The sequence below is a fragment of the Mya arenaria genome, chromosome 9 (genome assembly GCF_026914265.1).
Source record: "Mya arenaria isolate MELC-2E11 chromosome 9, ASM2691426v1".
Lineage (NCBI taxonomy): Eukaryota > Metazoa > Mollusca > Bivalvia > Myida > Myidae > Mya > Mya arenaria.
Window position 1 is genome coordinate 41838168 of NC_069130.1, and position 27602 is coordinate 41865769.

General features: G+C 38.4%; 1 protein-coding gene across 4 annotated transcripts; it reads right to left on the reverse strand.

The window, feature by feature from the left end:
- Window positions 1–291: 291 nt before the first annotated feature.
- Window positions 292–26962, reverse strand: LOC128203316 (uncharacterized). Of its 4 annotated transcripts, none has more exons than XM_052904683.1 (5): window positions 26868–26962; window positions 9664–10249; window positions 8936–9094; window positions 4969–5026; window positions 292–2869 (listed from the first exon to the last, which is right to left on the reverse strand). In XM_052904683.1, exons 2-5 carry the CDS (start codon window positions 10219–10221, stop codon window positions 573–575), a joined length of 3072 nt encoding a protein of 1023 aa, XP_052760643.1. In that variant the 5' UTR covers window positions 10222–10249; window positions 26868–26962; the 3' UTR covers window positions 292–572. The 4 variants fall into 4 exon arrangements, with proteins under 4 accessions (XP_052760643.1, XP_052760644.1, XP_052760642.1 ...); XM_052904684.1 differs by lacking the exon at window positions 26868–26962 and adding an exon at window positions 26770–26836; XM_052904682.1 differs by lacking the exon at window positions 26868–26962 and adding an exon at window positions 26407–26633.
- Window positions 26963–27602: the final 640 nt, after the last annotated feature.

Genomic DNA, 27602 nt, shown 5'->3' on the forward strand with positions numbered 1-27602 from the left:
TATTATAATCAACACAACCACCACCGCCGCCGTCGTCATCATCATCATCATCATCAGCGTCACAACCACCACCACCATAATCACCATCACCACTGACGTCTACATCGTTGTCGTCGTCATTATCATCATCATCATCATCATCGACATCGTGGCCGTAGCGAAGTAAGTACTTAACATTTATCAAATGATATCACATTAAACTAGGAAATGAGATCATTTGTAAAGGGATTCTTTTTTAAAAAGTCGATCAAGTTAAACCGACTATTGCACGTGTTCATTACGGACTTTTGTGTTATAATTAAAAAAAAGAAAGTTTTCATCCAAGTTCGATATGTTTAATACCACCAGCCACAACGACATTGCTGTGTACAGTTAAATCTATTTTAGGATGCATGCAAATACACAACATAAATCAAATTAATTGAATACACATAGAAAGTGGTTGATGATAATTAGTTCGTGGAAAAGTAACATATATTTCTATAAATAGAATGACACTTCCACATTGATTGTTTCACTGTTTTTCATCAAATATGAATTCCCATAATCGATGCTAACATTTAACTTATTGTTCACATTTTAGTGAATTTGAAATCAAGCCCTTCACTCATGTCAAAAAACGGGCTCCACGTATCGTCAAACTCGAGAACCTGGAATGACGGCGAACTGCCAATATGTTCTCGGATGTCTTTCATCTCACTGGCAGGTTCCACCGTGCACTCATCCATGTCGCATGTAATGGTGTGTGGTATGTTCTTCATCGTCTCTATCAGACTCCGCACCGCCTCCGCTGTCATTGTCACACGCCCAAGTGTAATATCGGTGATGGAGGCTGGAGGGAGGAGGTGGAGCTCACCTAGATCTGCACCCCATATCTCAAGGCGTTGTAACTGAGGGAGACTTGGTAGTGTATCCACAAGTAACTGGACATTCTTAACGCTATTTAACTCAACACGTTGTAGTTTACTCCACCTTTGATCGTGTTTAAATAATCTAAATATGCACATTTCAACATTCGATGATACATCATGTAAGAAGCATTTTGTAATATGTGTTGGATCAACCTGCACACGTGTTGTATTGTCTCCCAGTATACTCAGATATTCCAGCCTGTGACACTGGGACAGGTCATACTGCCCATCACGTCTCCACAGTGACACTACTTTGAGGGAGTCGGAGGAGGATGTGATCACCTCCTGCAGCATTTCACCATTAATTTGATCATTGTATCTACGGATGTCTAGCGACTGAATACGTTCCTTGTTTATCATCATCAGCTTTTTTAACACTACGACATCCCTGTTACTATCAATCTCGAAGTGTGCGAGATAGAGCGGTATGTCACCATAGTTGTTCGCCCTGGCTTCACGTTGTCCGGAGAGAATCAGGCGCTGATGTAGTACAGCCTCTCTATTGTAGATTGGTGGTTGGTATGGTGGTATAGAACTATTGATCCATGAAGACATTTGTACACCGAGCTCGGGCTTCATTCCACATATGAAAATAAATGTCTGAGAAACATCTCCCAAGATATTTTCCTTATTATCTTGTTCGTACTTGTTTGATAGCTGACTGTAGTCGTTTTCATTCAAACATAAATGAAGAGCCGCTAAAAACTCTTGAAGTGTTTTATGAAAGAATGAAAAGTGAGATGATCTCTTGATCAATGAGTTGGATTTCTTCTCTGTGAGTAAGCCTGACTTCAATGCAAATTCAACCTGCTTCCGGCTTAACAAATCGTCGACTGTTTTGTTGCTGAAAACAACAGACGAATCTCTGCACTCTGAATACAAAGTTGTGTATGCTAACTTTGCCAGCGCAAGGTAAACCATGGGATTTTGCACGAAGCATTCGTGTTCCTTTAATACAGATGGCAGTTCAATTTTCGGAATTTTAATCCCGCTTTGCATATCACTAAGTCTACATGATAGCATGTTTATCACGCCAGCATAAATGTCACATTTTGAATCGGTTAACGATTTGCCCTCGAACCACAGGCACACGAGCTGGGTGATACTGATAGGTGCTGACAATAATCCTTCAAGACCTTTCGCTGACACCATGTCCATGAAAGCCTCTGGTGTCCGTTCATCCTCAGAATCCTCATTAAGAATGTTGATGATATTTTCCACGAGTTGCTTTGTGTCTGCAGCTCCTTCTATTTCAAGATATTTGTCGATCTTTGAATCCTGCACTCTAAACTGTGACATTCGCCAGGGACGCGTTGTCGTGAGGAGTGTGGCCTTGTTGGCCGAATTTCGGAAAGGGGTGACTTTTTCCTCAGTTTTGCAGGTACAGTTTACGTTTTCCGGATGGGTCCATTCGTCGAGGCCGTCAGCTATAATTAAACATTTCTCACTTTCCAGCACCGTCTGCAATAGCCGGAAGCCATCATCGGCATCCATCTCGTGGTAGATTTTACGTATAAGTTGATCCTTGATCATTTGTGCTAGATCACACGTTTTACCTGCATCTCGTAGGGTGACATGGAACAAAAATGCAAACTCTTTGAAGAATTCTGGGTCGACATAGCGTGTTTTAATACCGACGTTTTCCTCCGCTGGTAAATACTGGTGGGTCCATTCCAGGGCACACATTACCGAGAATGTGGATTTTCCGTTTCCCGGTTCCCCAACAAGGAAAACATTTCTGAGCAACTGACCTTTTCCTAGGAAAACATCTGAAATTTTTACAACATCTTTACCGCTTCCTTCCTTGTCATTTTTGCCGATTTTTCTATGATTTTTCTCCACAATTTTCGGTGCCACGTAGAATTTGTCGAGTTTGGCGTTCTTTTCTCCAAGAATGGGAGATATCGGCATGTCGGCCAAAGTGGTTCGGTAATGGTTTGCCAAACGTAGTCGCAGTCCTGTAGTAATGGAAAAATATAACATTTAAAACAAAGGTTAAAAATAGATACGTATGCATTATTTTAAAACACTTGGTGAGGAAACAGGAATCAGTTTTTTGATAAGACGCTTGGGCCTAAAAAAAATAATTGTTTGGTTAGGGTTACATCCTTAAAAAAAATAGGTAGGGTAGGTAGGCTTTTTTTTATTTTTTTATTAGGTTTTATATAAGAATATAATTTTCATCATTGGAGAATGGTGTTAAAGCTATCTTCTGTACAAGCATTTAAGGTTTAAACTTAATATTAAAAAGCAATTAAAAAAAAAACGAATTTTTTTTTTTTTTTTTAGTTTTTCATTTTTTTTTTCAAACTGACTATAAAAACGGTAGGGTCGGCGCCTATTCCGTAGGTAGGGTCGGGTAACCCGAACCAAATGTATTTTTTTTTTTAGGCCTTGGTACAAAAGATAAAAATCAGCAATATCACAAGAGCCTTGATGCAGAAGATTTGAAGAAGAATTATAAAAAGACGTCTGTTGCAAAAAATAAGTATCAGCCTTTAACAGGAGGCCCGGAACAAAAGATTAGAAGCAGCATTATCACAAGACGCTTGTTGCAGAAGATAAGTAGCAGCCTTAACCAAGACGTTTGGTACAGAAGATAAGTAACAGCATTGTCACAAAACGCTTGGTACAGAAGATAAGAGGCAGCAATATTACAAGACGCTTAGTACAGAAGATTAGTAACAGCATTGTCATAAGGCGCTTGTTGCAGAAGTTAAGAAGCAGCATTATCACAAGACATAAACAACGTTGCAAGCGCTTTTTGGTGAAATGCACAAAAGCTCGTTTTCTACCTCAATGTTTCCACAAATTGATAGCTATATAGATATGCAAGAAAAAATATCAAGCATGTGTTTCCGGTCCGGATCGAATTTCCGACCCTCGGGCACGCTGCGTGGACGGTTACTCGGCAAGCCTCGTTACCTGGCAACGCAGGTGCCCTCGGGTCGGATTTTTGTATCCAGACCGGAAATACATGATTAAAATATTTTCTTGCATATCTAAATTTATCAATTTTAACTTTTGTACAATTACACCAAAAAGCGCGTGCCACGTTGTTTACTGACGTCATAGAGCGTAATATTTTTATAGCTAAAATAGCGTTCTTAACGATTAATTATTTTCAATATTAATTTAAATTCTTGCAAACATATATATTTGATTGCGCTTTATTAAAATGGCAAATATATTTTTCATAAACCATACAATAAATGAAATAAGAAGTGGCGCGTTGTTGCGCGTGACTCATCTTACATGGGGTATGTAAGATATTTTTTTCCAGCACTGGTCACATGACCGGAAACACACGTCCGGTATGCAAGAAACTTCTATTCTAGCACACCGGATAGGCATTTCCGGTGAATTCAGCCGTACTGGAATAATAATATCTGTCATGTGTTCCCGTTCCGGATAGAAAAATCCGACCCGAGGGCACCTGCGTTGCCAGGTAACGAGGCTTGCCGAGTTACCGGCTACGCAGCGTGCCCGAGGGTCGGATTTTTCTATCCAGAACGGCCACACATGATAAGATATTTTTTCTTGCATAACTTTAATTACATTTTTTGTCAAGAAAATACATAAGAAAGCGCGTTTTTGTACATTTCACCAAACAGCGCGTCGATGATGTTTACTGACGTCATGACGCGAAATAAGCTGTATTCACCGCATACGTCAATAAGTTCCTTCGATATCACGTCTTTTAAGGGTTCCGACCCTCGGGCACGCTGCGTTGCCAGATAACTCGGCAAGCCTCGTTACCTGGCAACGCAGGTGCCCTCGCGTCGGATTTTTCTATCCTGAACGGGACAAATGACAGATGTTATTATTCCAGCACGGCTGACGTCACCGAAAATGCCTATCCGGTGTGCTAGAAATACAGAGTTTCAACACTATCTAACTTCCTTAACGAAAGTTAGTGGGCGGAAACCATGTTTCTTTCTTAGACACAGTGACCTACACCCTACTTCTCATCACAGCCCTAAGCTAGCTCTTTACATAAGCCACCATACACACAGTATCATCCATATACGTCAATTTGATCAAAAACGTCTCTTACCTTCCTTCAATATCTCCCCTTCGTTCTCAGCACTGAGCTTGAAATCGTCTGTTTGCAGCTGTCAACAAAACAGATCAAGACATTAAGCATCCCATTATTGAAAGGCTATTTTGTAAAATAATATAATGACAAAATTTTAACGGAAAACAATTTTACAATATTAGAATTTTGTAGAATGTGTAAATAAAACTATTTCTTATCTCGTGATCACGACCAAATTACTCGTTCCCACGACTTGCATGTTGTTGCCACGACTTAATAATTTCGAGGCCACCACTTCGTTCGTTTAAGACGTGGGAGGGTTCAGACCAGTTGACGATTTGTGTCATGGGTCTGTAACGGTCGTGACCCATTGGTACGCTACCTTGGTTTGGTCTCGCTTCTAATAAGGTCAAATAGGGACTCCCACCTACACTTAAGTCCGGTGATCTAATTAGGTACATGGTCAAATAGGGGACCCACCTACACCAAAGTCAGGTGATCTAATTAGGAGCAAGGTCAAATAGGGACCCACACTTACACTAAAGTCAGGTGATCTAATTAGGTGCACAGTCAAATAGGGACCCCCATCTTCACTGAAGTCCGGTGATCTAATTAGGTGCAAGGTTAAATAGGGACCTACACTAAAATCCGGTGATCTAATTAGGTGCAAGGTTAAATAGGGACCTACACTGAAGTCCGGTGATCTAATTAGGTGCAAGGTTAAATAGGGACCTACACTAAAGTCCGGTGATCTAATAAGGTGGATCAAATAGGGCCCAAACCTTCACTAAAGTCCGGTGATCTAATTAAGTGCAAGGTAAAATATGGACCCCCACCTACACTAAAGTAAGGTGCTCTAATTAGGTGCAAGGTAATATACGGACCCCCACCTACACTAAAGTCTGGTGATTTAATAAGGTGGATCAAATAGGGCCCCGACCAACACTAAAGTTTGTTGATCTAATTAAGTGGAGGGTGAAATAGGGACCCCACCTTCACAAAAGTCCAGTGCACGGTCAAATAGGGCCCCGACCTACACTAAAGTCAGGTGATCTAATTAAGTGCACGGTCAAATAGAGACCCCGCCTACACTAAAGTCAGGTGATCTAATTAAGTGCACGGTCAAATAGAGACCCCGCCTACACTAAAGTCAGGTGATCTAATTAAGTGCACGGTCAAATAGAGACCCCACCTTCACTAAAGTCAGGTGATCTAATTAAGTGGATCAAATAGGGACCCCCACCTACACTTAAGTCCGGTGATCTTATTAAGTGGATCAAATAAGGACTCCCACATACACTAAAGTCTGTTGATATTATTAAGTGCACGGTCAAATAGTGACCCCACCTACAGTCAAGTCCGTTGATATAATTAAGTGCAAGGTCGAATTGGGGCCCCCACCTATACTAATGTCTGTTGATCTGATAAGGTACAAGGTCAAGTCCGGTGACGAGGTTAAACCATACTATTCTTAATTGCATTCAATATACGCATACCTGATCCGCACAAAAGGTTGTCCACTCGATATAATTCGCAATTGCTCCTCTTACACAAGAGTACAGAAATATCTTTGCACGAGTTTATCGAATCTGATACAAAAAAGGACACTGCACTCATACCTTTTATCAGTTGTTTCACGGCCTCGTACCCTCGAGTCGGTATGACAGTTTCGTTATGTACTCTAGGATATAAGTTCATACCTGGTGAAGCACTTCTACGGGTTTTTTAGCTTAGGGTATGCTAGTTTAATTGTGTCCCATAACATAATAAGTCAATTCCGGGTGCACACATGCGCATAAGTTGGCAGTAAAGTTATGTTACAATTTAAAAGCACTCTTTCAGCAAGTTACTATGTATTTCTACACGCATCGACCGAATTTAATACAAAAAAGTAAACATTAACTCATACCCTTAATCTCATACCTGTTCTGTGGCGTGTTGTGAATTACATCGGTATGCTAGTTCAGCTGTGTCATCTATCATGTAAAGTCACACCTGTTTAATCTGTTCCACGGAATGTGGTGCTATGGGCCGGTATGCTAGTTCAGCTGTGTCATCTATCATGTAAGGTCACATCTGTTTAATCTGTTCCACGGAATGTGGTGCTATGGGCCGGTATGCTAGTTCAGCTGTGTCATCTATCATGTAAGGTCACATCTGTTTAATCTGTTCCACGGAATGTGGTGCTATGGGCCGGTATGCTAGTTCAGCTGTGTCATCTATCATGTAAAGTCACATCTGTTTAATCTGTTCCACGGAATGTGGTGCTATGGGCCGGTATGCTAGTTCAGCTGTGTCATCTATCATGTAAGGTCACATCTGTTTAATCTGTTCCACGGAATGTGGTGCTATGGGCCGGTATGCTAATTCAGCTGTGTCAACTATCATGTAAAGTCACATCTGTTTAATCTGTTCCACGGAATGTGGTGCTATGGGTCGGTATGCTAGTTCAGCTGTGTCATCTATCATGTAACGTCACACCTGTTTAATCTGTTCCACTGAATGTGGTGCTATGGGCTGGTATGCTAGTTCAGCTGTGTCATCTATCATGTAAAGTCACACCTGTTTAATCTGTTCCACGGAATGTGGTGCTATGGGTCGGTATGCTAGTTCAGCTGTGTCATCTATCATGTAACGGCACACCTGTTTAATCTGTTCCACTGAATGTGGTGCTATGGGCTGGTATGCTAGTTCAGCTGTGTCATCTATCATGTAAAGTCACACCTGTTTAATCTGTTCCACGGAATGTGGTGCTATGGGCCGGTATGCTAGTTCAGCTGTGTCATCTATCATGTAAAGTCACACCTGTTTAATCTGTTCCATGGAATGTGGTGCTATGGGCCGGTATATGTTAGTTCAGCTGTGTCAACTATCATGTAAAGTCACACCTGTTTAATCTGTTCCACGGCATGTTGTGCCCAGGGCCGGTATGCTAGTTCAGTTGAGTCATCTATCATGTAAAGTCACACCTGTTTAATCTGTTCCACTGCGTGTTGTGCCTAGGGTCGGTATGCTAGTTCAGTTGAGTCATCTATCATGTAAAGTCACACCTGTTTAATCTGTTCCACTGCGTGTTGTGACTAGGGTCGGTATGCTAGTTCAGCTGTGTCATCTATCATGTTAAGTCAAACCATTTTAATCTGTTCAAAGGAATGAGATGCCTTGGGCCGGTATGCTAGTTCAGCTGTGTCATCTATCATGTAAAGCCATACCTGTTTAATCTGTTCCACTGATTGTGGTGCCTTGCATTGGTATGCTAGTTCATCTGTGTCATCTATCGCATACAGTCAACTTGTATTTATAATGTGTTCCACGGCATGTGGTGCCTAGGTCCGGTATGCTAATTCAGTTGCGTCATCTATCTTGTAAAACCATACTTGTTTAATCTGTTCCACGGCGTGTCGTGCCTAGGTCCGGAATGCTAGTTCAATTTTGTCATCTCTCTCTTGTAAAGTTATACCTGTTTAATCTGTTCCACGGCGTGTCGTGCCTAGGGCCGGTATGCTAGTTCAGTTTTGTCATCTCTCTTGTAAAGCCATACCTATTAATCTGTTCCACTGCGTGTCGTGCCTAGGGCCGGTATGCTTGTTCAATTTTGTCATCTCTCTTGTAACGTCATACCTGTTTAATCTGTTCCATGGCGTGCTGTGCCTTGGGTCGGTATGCTAGTTCAGTTGCGTCATCTTTCTTGTAAAGCCATACCTGTTTAATCTGTTCCACAGCGTGTCGTGCCTAGGGCCGGTATGCTAATTCAATTTTGTCATCTCTCTTGTAAAGTCATACCTGTATAATGTGTTCCATAGCGAGTCGTGCCTTGGGTCGGTATGCTAGTTCAGTTGCGTCATCTATCTTGTAAAGCCATACCTGTTTAATCTGTTCCACGGCGTGTCGTGCCTAAGGCTGGTATGCTAGTTCAATTTTGTCATCTCTCTTGTAAAGTCATACCTGTATAATGCGTTTAGTCTGCTATCATGTAAATTTGTACCTTTTTAAGCTGTTCCACGGCGTGTTGTGCCTCGGGTCTGCTTGCTAGGTCAGTCTTATCCTCCAGCAGGGTGCGTAGCTTGAACAGGAAGTCCACTAGTTCTGTGTCCTTGACTCTCTGGTCATTGGAGTGGCGTACGCATCGACCAATGTCTCGAACCTTAAATGTTATGTTTGAAATAAGTATTGTCTAACATAGCTTGTAGTTGTGGTGAACATGGCACAAATTGAAATGCATTCAATGTGAAGAAACGTGTACATGCACGTTAAGACTCCTTGGTTTATGTCATAAGTCGCAAATGTACGAAATTATCAATTATATAGCGTATTTGTAATGGTTGCCATGGTTTTAAATGAGTATACATGGGAACTTATATATATATATACTTATAATACTAAAAAATCTGCATTAATAACGAACATTCTTTAAACCGGCCTTCTCACAAATTGGCCGTAAAGACATTTTTTATATTTTGTCTGGGAATGAGCCAATGTTTGCGTTAATGTCTGGAAACCAGTGATATAATGATAATATAGTGAGATATTGTATGGAAAAAGCGTTAGTAAAAAATGAGTTTCTCGGCACTGAATTAAATGTATTGATGTGCGAAATCAGCTGAATTTGAGATAAAAATATAATAAACGCCAAAACTGTCAATCTGTGAGAGTGCAGCTTTAAAAAGTCAACGGAATCGTATAATATGATCATAGTGTGATTAATATGTTTACCTCTGTTAATAAATTTTGCTGTGTCGCAACGTTAAATGACAGTTTGGTTTTGAAATCCTCGCAATTTATCATGACGCTGATCACTCCGTTAAAGTCACTGTCTTTGATGGAGGACACGGTCTTGTAGCCATCGGGAGGCAGGAAACACTTGCCTATCTCCCAGGGAATGGTGCTCCATTTGTCGGCATTCGTATTCTTCCATGATGGTCCCGAAAACCTGTGATGTTTGACTATTTCATCACGGACGCCTTCACAAATCCCATTTGGACAAGGAGCATACAGTTTTTGAGGATAGTTATGAAATCTACAGTTTCTAGTACTGGTGCATATCCCACGAGTTGGGCACTTCAACACGTTTTCTGTGAAACAATGTGCACATGCTGCCCCGGGTGGAAGACCCTTGGATGTTCTAACGGTGCTATAGATGTCCTGGTGAACGCATGTCAGTACATCCTCCAGAAAATCTTGTAATCCGTCCTTGGTGATGTTGAGGGCGAGGGCAGCCTTTACCCAGTTCTGGGCTTCCTTCTCCTTTAATAATTCTCTATATGAGGCCATTGTTTTGCCATTAGATCTTATTCAATACCTGGTAAAAGAAACAAGTCACTGAGTATTACTTACATTACAAAAGTCCCCTTCGGATTCTTAAACAAATTGAAACTAGAGCTGTCACAGGAGTGACGAATACCCCCAAATGCCGCCTGGACACAGGAATGGCAAACCATTCCTTTCAAAAGAGGCCATAACTCCAAGGTTACTGCACACTGCATCTTCTTTTATCATGCATGTATTGTTTTATTTAAATCTGTTGAGTAATTTAGAAGTTACACTGCTGACAAGAAAAACTAGCTGATGCTCTAGCTGATCTCTTCTGGAATAAGACATCTAGAGCATTCACGAGCTTTTCTTCCAACACGATCACAGGGTTAGACACTAACATTTTTCACAAGGTAGTCCCTCGGACTACTGGATCTAAAATCCAGGTAGTCCAGCAAAAATTCTGATAGTCCAAAAAAAATTGCAAGCCTGCAACGGATTCCTTCAGTGTTTTGTTAGACTTCTCCTTAAAAACATTGTCAGTATAACCCTTTGATTTATCATGTTTCTTATCTGTCTCAATCTTAAAATTTCCACATTCTTCAAAACAATGTTTGGCCATACAATTTTAAAACCTTAAAAAGTCTAAAAATCATGCTAAAATACCCCAGAATAAAAATCTAAAAACCATGCTAAAATACCCCATAATCTGTCACTTTCAGGAAAATGTTGCAATAAATCAATTGACACCTCGACCGAGATCGTTGCTAAGTTACGGCACAAATGACAGACATCCTACTGGTCAGCACTATTTGATATTGGCATCCTACTATTCAGTAGTCTTTGTTAATCTATTAAAACGACATACAATAATGCTTTAAAAGTATAATGAAATTAATTTCCAAAATGTTATTAATTAATTGGGAGTTGATAAGAATTGTTATTGGCCCTAACTTCAATGTATAAAATGTTACGACATTTTGGCGCGAAAATTAACGCACACAATTTTTGCCGTCGTCTGCACTTACACTGAATTAGACATTTATGAGCAGTATGATTATTTTTTAAGCTGCTCTTTTAAAAGCCAGTTAAAATATTTTACAAGCCATACATAATGTTCCTTCTGTCTGCTTTATCAAAACACCGACATTTGACAATAGACGAAAAAATAACCATGACATATTTTCAGAAAATCTAAAAATAGTAACAACCATCAAGTTTTTGCTAACATTGTATCTATCATTGTTTCTGACTGAAAATGCAAGGGATCTCGAAATTCTACCTCATTTTAAACCCAAATCTACCTCGCTGACACTGGCAGACTTTCACGTATCTGACGATTAAAACACACCATACAGTGCAAAATGGTTTTTCCCATTCTAAATAAAGACATTATACAGACTGGTTTAAATATTGATCAAAAGGCTATACGAATTGCGCGCGAAACTCGCCTATCAGTCCAGGTTGTCCGGAACTGCTCGGCCATCTTCGGCAAACTTTAGAATCATTCGGAACTCCTCGGCCATTTTTTTCAAAAACAACCTCGGATGTATGCAGGTACATCAGTTGAAGTAGTTCGTAAAATTATGAATTATATCATAAATTAAATGTAGTGTTTTAGAGTTGTATTTATTGATCAAAGTCGAAATTGATTGCCATTGAATTGTATTATTGCAAACATAACTAAGAATCCCAAGAGTTAAGTCACAAAGTTTAACTGCTAAATAAAATTACTACGCGATCTACTTGCAGCGGACTTAAACGTACCACTTTTCGAGTATGTAAACCGTCCAAATACATCCGAGGTTGTTTTCGATAAAATGGCCGAGGAGCTCCGAATGCTTTAGAATGAGTATTTACCAGTGATACTTTTTTAAAATTTTAACAACACGTTTTACGCAAGTTTAAACGTAATAAATATTTTATGCTCAATTACCTGATGTCATATTTACTTTTTCTAGTAGTCCGACGGACTATTGACTTAAAATTTCTTGTAGTCCGAGCACAAAACTGGTAGTCTCGGACTACCTGACTACCGTTAGTGTCGAACCCTGGATCATCATCAAATTTTACAAGTACATATTTGGGCTTGAATGCATCCTTATCCACCTGGGAATAAATCCCGGGACTGTTCCTGTAGCCTAATTAACAAGTCCATCTGACAGGTCAATATTTGTAGTAAGCACTACTGTGGCAAATATGCCATACTTAAGTTCTGCTGGTATTCCACTGGCATCTGGTTCAAATGAAGCATGCTGGATTTGTTTTGTTTGTTCATCTTTCCAAGTGTCAAAAATATTTGCTCATTTAGTTTTTGAAGGATCTATCGAACTTGACCTGTATATTCTGATGTTACACCTGTGTACCAAAAAATGTTCAAATCTGTCAAGCCTTTCATGAGTTATCGTCCGGAAACCATTTTTTCTATTTTTAGTAACAGTGACCTTGACCCCACCAGCCCCAATATCGAACTTGATCTGTATCTTCTGATGTTGTACCAAAAATTGTTCAAATCCGTTTAGCCTTTCATGAGTTATCGTCCGGAAACCGTTTTTCTTTTTTTAGTAACAGTGACCTTGACCTTGGCCCCACCAGCCCCAATATCGAACTTGACCTGTATCTTCTGATGTTACACCTGTGTACCAAAAAATTTTCAAATCTGTCAAGCCTTTCATGAGTTATCGTCCGGAAACCATGAAAACCGACAGACCGACCGACAGAACGACCGACCGACAAGCTCACTCCTATATACCCCCTCAAACTTCGTTTGTGGGGGTATAATTACTAGCATTAAAATAAGAGCTGCACTCTCACAAATTTACTGTTTGCCAACTTATTTATTATTGTCTCGGAATGAGCCATGTTTTTGCATAAATATCTGCAAACAAATGGTATTAGACTGCTGACAAAAGATCAGATCGCAGATTTTCATATTTCCATCGAAAATAATCAAATGGCTAAAAGAGTTACTAACAGGTTAAGAAAAATGCATAAAATGTCAGGTTTTTTTAACTAAACTATGAAAATCTGCGATCTGATTTTTGTCAGCAGTCGTAGACGTATATCACTGGTTTCCATTCATTTCATATAAATTGGCTCGTTCCAAAACAATAAAAAAAAAGTTGTCAAAACGTTCAATCTGTGGGAGTGCAGCTTTAAAAAAGTGTTGAAATAGCAACCTCATTTTTCACGACGTAAATTAAAAATATTATTGGCCTGCATAATATCCTATTGCCCTCTATCCGCATATTATATTACATGGACCAAGTTTTAATACTTCATTATACAACAGGGCAAAGATCCAGTTAAGAGATTGGTGTATTCACTGCTATAGCAGCCAAATGTATCATAGGTGCTATACAAAGCAGATTTTATAATCTTAGGATGACATTTTTGCTGTTATAATAGGACCCTTTTCATGTGTAGTAAATTGATTCTTTTTGTTGCCATGGCAACCACATTATTGTCTGGTGCGTTCGACATATCAAGTTTTTAAACACTTTTTAGTTACATATGTAAAGATTGAGTCTAAGTAACATTTTCACTGGTTGTCGAACAATAAAATAAAATGATGTGCATGATATTCGGACGGACTTCCCCTACAGTGAAATCGGTAGGGGGTTAAAATTATTATATAATATACAGCATAAAAGTATTTTTAAGTTATAACCTTTGTAATGGTTCACAGTTATTATATTTTTTACCAAAATAATCAATTTAATGCGATGCAGTCGCAAAACTCTTTATTTTGGTAAGGCCAAATAAAAAAATGTCTTGTTTCTGGTCATCCGACCGACCCTACTTTTTACCCCCCGACCGTTTTTTTTTTATAGCGTAAAGACCGTTTTTTATAATTAGCGTAAAGTGAGCCGGGATTCCCGGTCCCGGCGCCGAAGAGTAAACCGCGCTATCCGACAGTAATATTATATTCGTGACGTGTTTTTTATACGGCCGTGTCGAAGATGGCTGACCCTGCGCAGACGACGTCTGTTACGCATTTGATAGCCATAAAAATAGACAAATGTTCGCACTTCGACGGTTGTAGTGTCATTAAAGTTGCCCATTCGCAAACAACAATAAAAAGTCTTTTCATCGATTTACATGGCGAGCGAGAAAATGTCCGACTTGAAGCTAAATGTTCGGTAAGTTGTATGGTTGTTTAGATATAGTAAAAGGGCCATCGTAAAACAAATAATGCCTCGACCGAGAATGACAGTTTTGGCACCGACATTTTCGTAATTCAAAAGACTATCTATACACATATACAAGGTTTATTTGAATCGGACGAATTAAGGCAAAATAATGCATGCCTTTGCACACAGAGTAGACCCTGATAAGACATCTCAATGAGCTGTCTGATCAGGGTCAAATCTGTTTGCTTAACATAGTATGTTACAGATCTAAGTTTTCACTGTTTTGGCTATGAATGCATATATATATATATATACCTTGATAAATTGGTCTATGGGGTTGGGACATGGGGAAGTCTTGAATGAATAATGAACAGGTGAAAATGTTTATAGATTTATTCATATAAACACGTGTCATTTTATTATTATTTTCATATATGTGTGTGTGTGTGTATGTGTGTGAATATGATCAGAACAAAGACATCATTTTTTACAGCTAAAGGTTATCACAGACATAGTTTTATGCATTGCATAAATCACTGAATCTAATAAAATGATATTTTGTCTCTGTGATGTTTAAATACCCAGTATTACGGTTTCTTCCATCTATGTTTATATTTGTTTTCTGACAAAGAATGACAATTGTTTCTTGAGATTATTTCAAATTCTATTCTTGGACTTGTTGCTTCTTGTCATGTAATAGTGCTGTTGTTGTTCTGTTAAACTAATAGATACATAAATATGGTTATAAACTTGTGTCCAGTTTCCTTTAAGCCATATTTGATGATGTTGTATTGGCAGACAATATTTCATCATTTTTCAAATGCTATACTATTTCATTCCAAAGGTTTGAATAAAAAAAAACAAAAAAAAAAACACCTACCTACCGACCCTGTTTTTTTTGAGGCATGTGACCAGAAACAAGACATTTTTTTTTTTTTGCCTAAATACATACTGACATAACCCTTAAAGCTGCCCTCTCACATATTTACCATTTTACAACTCTTTTTTTTGTCTTGGAAACAGCATTTTTTGCGTAAATATCTGCAAACCAATGATATAAGATTGCTGACAAAAAATTGGATCATAGATTTTTATATTTCCGCTCGAAAACTAATGTTTTATGGTTTAAACCGTTACTTACGGTTTAAGAAAAATGCATAAAAAATCATTTTTTTAACTGAAATATAAAAATCTATGATCTAATTTTTGTCAGCAGTCTTATATAACTGTTTTTTATGCATTTTCGCAAAAATTGGCTCATTCCAAGACAACAAATAAAAAAGTTGACAAAACGTTCAATCTGTGAGAGTGCAGCTTTAAATCAGCTTAGTATTCGAGAGAATATTTTATCTACTGGTTCAGCTCCTATAACAGCTGACTGCTAATTTACTTAAGTGAATGTAATGCAGATTTTAACAAGAGGGCCAAATGGCCCTGAATCGCTCACCCGTCATATATTGCACATTGGTTTGATAAGAAATCTGGATGGTTCAAAGTAGTTAAGGTTTTTGTGGCCAATTTTGACCCCAGGGCCATAATTTGAACAAACTTTGTAGAGGTCCACTAGACGATGAATCATGCCAAATATCTAAGCTCTAAGCCACGTAACTTCAGAGGAGATGATTTTTGAAGTTTTCACTATAAACATATAGAGAAAACCCATGACCCCCCAAGGGGGCGGGGCCAATTTTGACCCCAAGGCCATAATTTGAACAATCTTTGTAGAGGTCCACTAGACGATGAATCATGCCAAATATCTAAGCTGTAGTCCAAGTAAGTTCAGAGGAGAAGATTTTTGAAGTTTTAACTATAAACATATGGAGAATACCCTAACCCCCCGGGGCGGGGCCAATTTTGACCCCAAGGCCATAATTTGAACAATCTTTGTAGAGGTCCACTAGACGATGAATCATGCCAAATATCTAAGCTCTAAGCAACGTAAGTTCAGAGGAAATTTTTGATTTTTTTTACTATAAACATAAAGAGAAAACACATGACCCCCCGGGGGCGGGGCCAATTTTGACCACAGGGCCATAATTTGAACAATCTTTGTAGAGGTCCACTAGACGATGAATCATGCCAAATATCTAAGCTCTAGTCCAAGTAAGTTAAGAGGAGAAGATTTTTGAAGTTTTAACTATAAACATATCAAGTATACCCATAACCCCCCGGGGCGGGGCCAATTTTGACCCCAAGGCCATAATTAGAACAATCTTTGTAGAGGTCCACTAGACGATGAATCATGCCAAATATCTAAGCTCTAGTCCAAGTAAGTTCAAAGGAGAAGATTTTTGAAGTTTTCACTATAAACATATAGAGAAAACCCATGACCCCCCGGGGCGGGGCCAATTTTGACCCCAAGGCCATAATTTAAACAATCTTTGTAAAGGTCCACTAGACGATGAATCATGCCAAATATCTAAGCTCTACTCCAAGTAAGTTAAGAGGAGAAGATTTTTGAAGTTTTAACTATAAACATGGAGAATACCCATGACCCCCCGGGGCGGGGCCAATTTTGACCCCAGGGCCATAATTTGAACAAACTTTGCAGAGGTCCACTAGACGATGAATCATGCCAAATATCTAAGCTCTAGACCAAATAAGTTCAGAGGAGAAGATTTTTTAAGTTTTCACTATAAACATATAGAGAAAACCCATGACCCCCCTGGGCGGGGCCAATTTTGACCCAAGGGCCATAATTTGAAAAATCTTGGTAGAGGACCATTTGGTGATCCTACCTACCATATATCAACGGCCTAAGCCTTGTGGTTTGGGAGAAGAAGATTTTTAAAGCTTTTCATTTTGGTTGCCATGGCAACCAGAGTTCTGCATGGAATTGAATTCTTTGAACAACTTTGATAGAAGACCACCCAAGGAACATCCCTATGAAGTTTTATTAATATTGGCCCAGCGGTTAAGGAGGAGATGTCTTTTAAGTAAATTGTTGACGGACGACGCACGACGGACAAAAGGCGATCACAAAAGCTCACCTTGTCACAAAGTGACAGGTGAGCTAAAAATACTGCCATCCCATTGGGCAAAAATATAATTTCGACCTCCAATCGCAGGTTCGATTAGTATATACAAATTTATTTTAGCTCGATTGTGATGAAAGTTAAGCTCATAGAATCACTCCCGGGTCCGTTTCCTGGGCAGAAACCAGTATTGATGCTGATCCGTGGTCTAGTGGTACCGCACTTGACTATCAATCTATGGGTAGGAGGTTCGACTCCCATGCAGGCCTACAGCCTATAATATATAGTAGTATCAGGTATCAGCAGATAAGGTAAATGAAACTAGGTCAAACCATTCTCAAGATATTGAGCGGAAATGTTTTTTACATTGGGGGTCGCCGCAACCTTGACCTTTGACCTAGTGACCCCAAAAACAATAGGGATCCTCTACACCTCACGACCAACCTCCCTACCAAGTTTGGTGAACCTAGGTCAAACCATTCTCAAGATATTGAGCGGAAATGTTTTTTACATTGGGGGTCGCCGCGACCTTGACCTTTGACCTAGTGACCCCAAAAACAATAGGGATCTTCTACACCTCATGACCAACCTCCCTACCAAGTTTTGTGAACCTAGGTCAAACCATTGTCAAGATATTGAGCGGAAATGTTTTTTACATTGGGGGTCGCCGCGACCTTGACCTTTGACCTAGTGACCCCAAAAACAATAGGGATCTTCTACACCTCATGACCAACCTCCCTACCAAGTTTGGTGATCCTAGGTCATGCGGTTTTCCAGTTATCGATCGGAAACGAAGTGTGACGTACGGACGGACTGACGGACTGACGGACTACCGGACTGACGGACAGGGCAAAAACAATATGTCTCCCCCAGAGAGGGGGAGACATAATTATAAAACTATGCTTCATTCACTTTTTTTCAGTACATGTGTAGATGCATTGTTATAATACAGTATTATTCATTATATTTATAGTTATCCTTCTTACCTGATTTATATGTTTGTTGTATAACATTTACGTAAAGTTTTGTTCTATAAGACTGTATGTTTCTTTGTATATGTTCTGATTATCATGTGTCATGTGTCTTCATATCGGAGGAAAAAGAATCTCTCTTTACTTTTCTACATGACATGTTAGAATAATTAATGTGATTGTGTTAAAAATAAGGTACAGTACGGCCTTTTAGCTCACAGAGTCACTGTTAATATCTAAATAATGATCATACACCAAATTGATGATTATGTGTTACTATGATTCACAGCCTATCAATAAGTATGCGATGGGATAGTCCACTACCAAGATGATTTTTCACAAAGCTTATGCACCAGTCAATTGTAATTACGGCCCCCAGGTGCAGGGAATAGCGGGGACTTTGACTTTCGGTCCAGCCAACCCCGGCTAAAATCCCCCGCTCTGCGGGGAGGAACAGATGGTAAATTCCTCGCCAAATGTCCCCGCACCCCAGCGACCCTAGGTAAGGCCCATTTATATTTAAAGCGAAGACAAAACCACCGCATTCACCCGGCACTGCGGGGCCACCTGAAAGGTAAAAACACGGCCTATTTCCCCGGTATACCCCCGGACCTGGGGGCCGTAGTTACATTTGACTGGTGCATTAATAATAGAAAGGCTGGTTACCTACTATACAAACAATATAAAACAAAAATTGAACCAAAATGCAATACTTTTGTCATAAAGAATGACAATTCGTTTAATATATATATGTATAACTACATGTATGATAAACAAGTCCAATTTCATCTTTTCATGATATTTGTGCAACCGTTATGGATGAATGAGTACAGTAGAATCTATGCGATATAATCAGAACGTATTTCGTTAATTCTAAGCCTTTTTCCCTTTAATAACTTATCTATTATTTTCCCCCTCTTTAACCAGTATGTATATACATATGTACCAGTAGGCGAGTAGTTCTCGGACACTAGTAGTTCTCGGACACTCGCGATTTTCGTCTCAATTTGGAAGTTACATATCAAGCACCTGATTTAAATCAATCAGGTGTTTGAAAAGTTTCAGCAGGTACCAAATCTTTTCATCAGGTAAGGATTATTAGACGTTAAATTTCAAAAGTTTCCAGTTGTTTACAAAATAACATTTTACCTCCGCTGGGAATCACAATTTTAGTGTGCATGCGCAAAAAGCACAACTTAAAATACGGGCAACAGTTAGGTTAACTATTAGTTCGGTATACTTCCTTTTTTGACGCAGACGACATTCTGCATTTACGAAAATATTCATGTTAAGTCAAGCGTTTACATTACACATGTGCTAAAAATAGATACCATTTATTTCATTTTTATGAGCTTCATGGTTTATGTAATACATATATGTACAATTAGATTAGTTTTTAATGAAAAATAATAAGATATATATTAAGTACTGGTTTGATAAAAATCACTTCAGCGCATGTTTCCCGGTTTTGTTGATCATTTAAGGGAGTGTCCGAGAACTACTTCTGTCAAACTGAAATTTAACCCCCTTTTGAGCACCACATTCGGAGCCTATGAGAATGAACATAAATTGTTCAATTTAAATTGATTTTGCATTATTTCAACAGAAGAAGAGCTGAAGTTTGTTATAAAAATTGGAATATCCTATATCTTTTAAAATAAGGATACTTTATCGATAAAACCTCTAAAAGTGTCCGAGAACTACTCGCCTACTGGTAATTGTTTATTTGGAGGTGTAATGGAATAATGACTTTCAAGGTTTGAGCAGTATATCCCGGAATAACGGGTTTTCGACCGCCTAAGGATTATTTACATTTTTATCATTAATAAGTGATAATAAAAAATAAATGTTTGTGTGTACCATTTAAAGCAATCATTCATCTTTCAAAAAACAAAAAAATATAATCTGTTTCAATCGTCTGTTGTTTACATTTTGAATCCAAAATGGCGGCTGTCACATGTTGTATTTGACCTAGATACAACATGCCTTCGACCATGACCTTTAACTATACTTCGCAACAAACGTTTGTGCACAACATTTTTTATTTTAATTTGTATAACTTGTTTAAACTGTTTTATGTATTTTAATTTAAAAAAAGTAATTAAATATTTACATATTTGCCATACAGTCACTTTTTGGTTACTTATCACCACAAGAGAGGCAAAGGAATGCATGATGGCTTTCACATGGGTACAAAATGATAAATTCATCCATCATGAACCCTGTTATCACTGGTCCAACTCTGAATGAGCCTCATATGACCTGCCTAGGCTGCAATATGTATAATTTTATGGTAACTGAGCTCCCAAATGCAATTCAATATAGTTACCTGTAGATGAATTTCATTAATTTTAGAATAAGCAACATACCATATTTTGATGCGCTTTTAATGTTGTGCACTATACTAAGAAAACAATAGGGCATAGGTTTTAGGCTTTGGTAGATATGTAGGATCTGGCAAACAAAAACAACACGATTTTAAAGAAGTATTTTACATGTGAAATCATTTTAAACGAAGGGTCTAATTTGGCATTAATTTAAAATGACAAATTGGTGTTGTTTCAAGTATAACTTAAGTTTTTTTAACACCACCATTCCCATTCTTTTTCAAATGAAGTTTTCTGACAGTTCTACTGTTATGGTTAACAATTGGAGCTTATTTTTACCGGAAGTGACGCAAAATAGAAGTGTTTTACCCATTTTCAGGAGGCGGTCGAAAATAGGTTGTGGTCGAAAATAGGTTGTTCCGGGATATGATTTTTTTTAGATTTTTGATATGGCAAATCCTTCACGTACATATTGTTTAGTATCAAAAGTGGGTAGTTGTTCCGATCAGGATTCCGGGTTAAAGCATATAGCGTCTATAAAATATCATAAAAACAAGAAATATTACCAGATAATGTTATTTTATATTAGTTCCGTACACAAAAAAAATAAATATCCAACTTAAAATAATGAGTTTGACCGCTTTTTTTCATTTCATTCTGTCAAAACATAACGATATATACATGAAGGGCACCTGCAAGGCTTTAGGGCACAGTTTTAAATTGCTCGGAACATTTTGGCCATGGCCGAGTTGTTACGATTGTATAACGAGGTCTATCTCAAAGCTTTGTCGGAGGAGGCCGAGCTATTATGATTGTATCGAGTTGTTCCCCTTCGCATAATTGTTGTCTGTGTCAGTCAACTTTCGTTTTATTGGAAAGGTAAACAACTTGTTTTAATGCACTTAATGCTTGTTTAGTGCAAAATAACATTTCACTTACATGGTAAAATATGAATATAACTCTTTATGATCAATTTCAACCATAAAATACTTCACTTAAAACAATTTCAATATTTTTAAAACACCCCGTTTTTTGCACATTCCCGTTTAGACGTTAGGGATTGGAAGAATCCCGTATAACACGTCTATTATTTTAGACTAATGTCTCTTCATATTAGAGGAAATAAAGAATCTCCCTTCCTACTTTTTGACATGACATTTGATGACATGTTCAGGGCTTGACGCTTATTCTAATACTTGGTTGCCCTTCGGGCAACCACCTAGCCATTTTCACTTGACCGAATGGATTTTTTACTTGCCCAATTTTTTTGGGCTCATTTTGTTGTTATACTTCACATCAAAACCCATTTCCATATAACAACAAAATGAGCCCAAAAAAATTGGGCAAGTAAAAAATCCATTCGGGCAAGCACATCAGGGCTTGCTGTATTTGAAACCCTAACCCTATGTCATGAAATTTGTAACTAATAGCACATACATTCAAATTATTAAGGATGAAATAAAATTGAATTATAAGAACGAACAGTCAACCTCTTATTATCTTAGCCTTGTAATCTTACATTTGTTTAGAAGTAAATTACAATTTATCGCAATGTAAAGTGAAATCGTAAAGTTCCAAAAACCGAGCATCCGAAAATTGGAGCAGTCCGAAAAATAGCCAAAAATCGCTGTGTCTGAGTCCAGGAAGATTGTTCCCCCAAGACTCGACCCAGCGTCGTTTTGGTTTATTTTCATAGCTGGTCTTTTTCTCGGATGACTTAGCCTTTTTTCGTTTGAAACATTAAAAAAACTTGACAGTGTCGACTGTCAAAACACCAATTGTGTACATTGTGAGGGCATTAACTGGAATGCTAGCTATATGGATTTGGTGCAGCTCACGCGATTGGCCAACGGATCTAGACGGAATTACTCGAGCTCTATCGGAAAATATTCAGCAGTCTTCGCCATCGTAGTTTCGAATGAAAATGTCAGAGGAGCTCCGTTTGACCCGATTTTTCGAGTCAACAACCAATGAGTGCATTAGTTTCGGTTTGATAAATACTCTCCAAGAAGGAGAGTACGGACTACTATTTTTTACCCGAAATGTGGCCACTATGACGAGTTTTTTGTTACTGCCCGATCGGGCAGGTAGATTCTAAAAACTACTGCCCGTCTGCAAAAATCACTTGCCCCGGGCAATCGGGCAGTGGTTAATGTCGAGCCCTGATGTTAGAATAATTAATAGTAAATGCGATTATGTTAAAAAATATTGTAATAAATTACTGCATTGACATTTTGACTCTGCAAAAGTGCATCTTTAATTGCTGTTTCATTCTCATAAACACTATGTATACATGTTAATCCACAAATAATATAATATAATCAGGGTTCTCAAAATGTTTGAGTTGAACAGGCCAAATTGAATTTGTAACAGGCCTACTAGGGGGGCCCGAGGGAATCCCCCCCACCCCCGGAAAAAAAAATAATTAAAAAAAACACTTATAATTCGGACATACATACATATTTTGCGAATCCTATCATTCATATTTTCAGTGAATTCAATTATTTCGGCCGTGATTTGAAGTTTCTCACATGACGATTATTGACTATAATTTTTCCGGTAATCTTACAATCTAGACGCAGACGCGGTAAACACTGTAGATGGTTAACTAGCCTAGAGTAAAATGGGATCATACGGTATTCGACTGAGAGATTTAAATACAATACATTGCCACGCGACTTTAATCTCAAGTTTATTTTACCGTATTAAAACATGTATTGAAATATGTCGTACATGTCGGCTGCATGTCAAACGGAAAAATGTGGTGTGCTCGTGCTCTGACGTCCGATAGTGTATCGTTTGATCTGCAGCCGACATTCAGACACATTGCAATACATGTGTTAATTAGTTATCCTTTCGCAGGTGTTTGTGATGGGATGGGACTTGCATTAGGCGAAATAAATAACAATTGATTATTGCGGATTAATTATTGTAACGATTAATGAAATGTGTCTTAAAACCTGCCTGTGTATACGCAAAGCCTAATCATTACATTAGTAAAAAGTAAGTTTTAATTCTGACGAGGAAAAAAATAAACTCGGCGAACAATATTCAAATTATTTGCATTATACAGTCAGCAAAATGTGTCTCCTGTGATCTACCAAGTGTTTGGACCGATTACACCCATCTGCAATCGCGGCTATTAAGAAGATATCGAGTGTTCATCGTAGCAAAACATCTATTTTTAGCAGATGGTCGCGTAAATCTGATGTTTGTAATTTTGCCACTTTTATTGGGGTGTCTATGTTCTTTTTTTGACATCGACAATGTTTTCTTTTAACAGGTAACCGTAACAGCGCATGCGCGAATTACGGAGAATTCTTACCAATACGATTTCGAATCTGAAGACTTTTACATACGCCGAAGTAAGAATAGATAATCAGTATTAAAATAGGTCAGAAAAGAATATGACCTTATGGTTTCTACAACAATTCTAACCGGACGATTTCTGGTTTTAACCAGTCAAATAGGCCGGCTGCCGGTTCATTTTGAGAACCCTGTATAATGCAAGTGTATGCAAGTAATCATTCATAGTTTATCTTGTGAAATAACGTTTATTCGAAGTAGTTACCGATTTTAGGAATTCCTAAATTTGTCATGGAACTGTCATTTCCGCCATTTTGAGACCTGGGAACTTGCAAGTGCGGTATGATACATCGGTTCATTTTCAGAACATGAATGTTATTTATAACTTTTAATGTAATTTTAAACTGTCTTACAATGTTATTTGTTAATAGCAAATCGTAATTCAACAGATGCATCACATGATGCATTACTCTGAACTGATATGTATTTGAACTATTTTGTAACATCCGCGCGTTCCTAACTCCGAAGTCCAAGGTTATGAAAATTATTTTGATTGTGACTTTTGCAAATGAACCAAGGTCACAAAGCATTAAATTGATATTTCCATGACGACAGTTACTGCCCTTTGTTAATATTTGTATGTTGAACTCGTTATTTATGCATAAAATTGTTGTTGTTTGCTCGACCGAAGTACTGCCTTCTAGGGTTAGGAATTCCAAGCACCGATGCCATCAATCTCATTAAAATCATATCGTGACGTTCACTTCATTTCATTACGTTATGTACATAGCGTAACGTCGTGAAGCGTGTATTGGGGATCTGATTTTAATGAGATTGCGATGCCATTGGCTGGTAATTTCCTAAAGACTTTTTAATTGCTCAGAATTCCTAATTCCTAAAATCCAAACCGACTGTCGAGTATATAAGGCGGCGCAATCTGGCAGCACGGATATCTGGCGGACCAGGTCACTTCTGTTGTGATTGGTTATGAAATCCTTTCTACGACCATTCGCACTGTACCACTGCCCCTGGCATGTACAGAAGTTGTCAGTTCCTTGCAGAGGTGAAGGCAGCCAGTACTGGTTCTGTCCAGGATAGGTGTGCGGTGTTTGAACTGTCACTCTGGGACTCTTCGATATGCTCACGCCGGGACCCGGAGTATAAACTACTAACACCACCACCAGTGGATATCTTATATTTTTGATCACTCAACCATTTACATTCTTACACGACAAGATCTTAGAAATCCTAAAATGGCAACGCCATACGTAATTCCAAAACTGGTAGGCACTAATTAAACACAAACTAAATATATTCTACAGTTACATTGCTATTTAAAAACTAATATTATTTATTTACTGAGAAGATAAAACGCTGATTATAATTACGCAGACATGAAAATAATAATTGTTTTGCTTCCAAAGAGACACTGCGTTGCGCCGCTATGAACCCGTTAATTTATATGCATGTGTTTCATGTACATGTATATTTAAATAAGGGAGCCATAAATAAGACGTCTTCGGAAATGAAAGACTTTGTTGTTGTTTTTGACGAAATTGTTCCAACGGTCAATTAGAATAGAAGCCATCCTGGCGAAGACAAAATGTGTTGCAATATTAAGGACATAGCGTGTTAATTGTATGAAGTTTTATTTCTGCAAATTAAAAGACTGTTTTATTTAAAAACGTTCATAAAATCATAATGTAAATGTGAATTTGAAGGCATTTTTTTGTACTCAGGTGATCTAAAAAAAGTCAAATCACCCTTTACATGCCTACAGCCTTTGAACTCTCACAGTCAGTGTTAATATCTAAATAATCATACATCAAATTGATGATTATGTGTTTCTATGATTCACAGCCTATATATAGGTTTGCACTGGGATACCAATTAAGATGGTTTATCACAAAGGTGAATGAAAGAAATGGTTTCCTAATATAAAAAACCCATAACATTAAACATAAATTAAACCGAAATGCAATACTTTTGTCATATAGAATGACAATTCGTATAATATATGTACAATGTAACTACATGTATGATAATCAAGCCTTATTTAATATATTCATCACATTTGTGCAACCGTTATGGATGAATGAGTACAGTATTAAAACCAGTAGAATCCATAATTGTGTGCGATATAATCATAAAGTATTTTGTTAACTCTAAGCCGTATTCCCTTTATAAATGACTTATCTATCATTTTCCTACTCTTTAACCAGTATGTATAATTATCTATACCTAATTGTTTATTTGGAGGTCTTAATGGACTTTCAAGGTTTGAGCAGTATACATACACGTAAAACGAAAGCAGTTAACAGCCTATAAAACAGGTCGAAACAGGATCATGAAAAATAGGTAAAATGAAACATGATTTTCAAATATTAAACTCACTAAATATGGTTTTTCATTTCGGAATGTCTCTGATTACACATATAATGTGATGCAGATCTGAAAAGTTGTTGGATTGTGTTTAAAAAAAATGAAAACTCACATTCACGGCTGCTATCCTAGTAACCGAATACGTGACGAATATTAAACAAAGCGCATGCGCGAATACACTGGCGTCAACCCTAACAACCCGGCCTTCTCCGGCAAGATTCAAAATAGACCACATAAACACTCATAATTGGCCGTCAGTCGCTCTCATTGGGTGGCTGGGTGAGCCGTAGGGTTTACGTCGTTTCTGCCTGGCTTCTCGAAACTTATTGAAAACATTCCGAACACTTCTGACTTTCAAGGTTTGAGCAGTATACATACACGTAAAACGAAAGCAGTTAACATCGTATTAAACAGGTCGAAACAGGATCATGAAAAATAGGTAAAATGAAACATGATTTTCAAATATTAAACTCACTAAATATGGTTTTTCATTTCTTGATGTCTCTGATTACACATATAATGTGATGCTGATCTGAAAAGTTGTTGAATTGTGTTTAAAAAATGAAAACTCACACATTCACGGCCGCTATCCTAGTAACCGAATACGTGACGAATATTAAACAAAGCGCATGCGCGAAAACACGTGGGCGTCAACCCTAACAACCCGGCCTTCTCCGGAAAGATCCAAAATAGACCACATAAACACTCATAACTGTCCGTCGGTCGCTCTCATTGGGTGGCTGGGTGAGCCGTAGGGTTTACGTCGTTTCTGCCTGGCTTCTCGAAACTTATTGAAAACATTCCGAACACTTCGGCCAAGTCGTAACAACTCGGCCTTCTCCGGCAAGCTACGAGATATACATCCTTAATAGTAGTAAGAATACTGTATACGAAATGTGATGAGGTCGCCGGCAATTAACACCATTTTTAATCCGCGTAAAGAAGGCGCGCAGTACTGTCAAAACAACAAGAAATGGATTCGTGTTGTTACATTGCATGTTCTTTTTTCAGAAAAGATATTTATTTAAATATCGAAGTATTTCCGCATTTAAATGTTTAGATGTCCTTGAACTTCTATACCAGGAGCACTCAGTAAATGGATACGACAGTACACTAGTAGTTAATGCACCAGTCAGTTGTAACCACGCCCCCCCCCCCCCCCTCAGGTCCGAGGAATAGCGGGGACTTTGACTCTCGACCTAGCCAAGCCCGGGTAAAGTTTTACCCTGCGGAGACGGCCTGCTGGTAACATCCCCGCCAAATGCTCCCGCACCCAAGGGACTCTATGTAAGGCACATTCCCCGCTAT

Excerpts from the sequence above, each read along its gene's own strand:
- LOC128203316 (XM_052904683.1), bottom strand. The coding sequence starts at position 10,221 with ATGGCCTCATATAGAGAATTATTAAAGGAGAAGGAAGCCCAGAACTGG. Across the intron at positions 5,027-8,935 it reads CCGTGGAACAGCTTAAAAAG|CTGCAAACAGACGATTTCAA; the intron begins GTACAAATTTAC and ends TTTTGTTGACAG. Across the intron at positions 2,870-4,968 it reads AGGGGAGATATTGAAGGAAG|GACTGCGACTACGTTTGGCA; the intron begins GTAAGAGACGTT and ends CCATTACTACAG.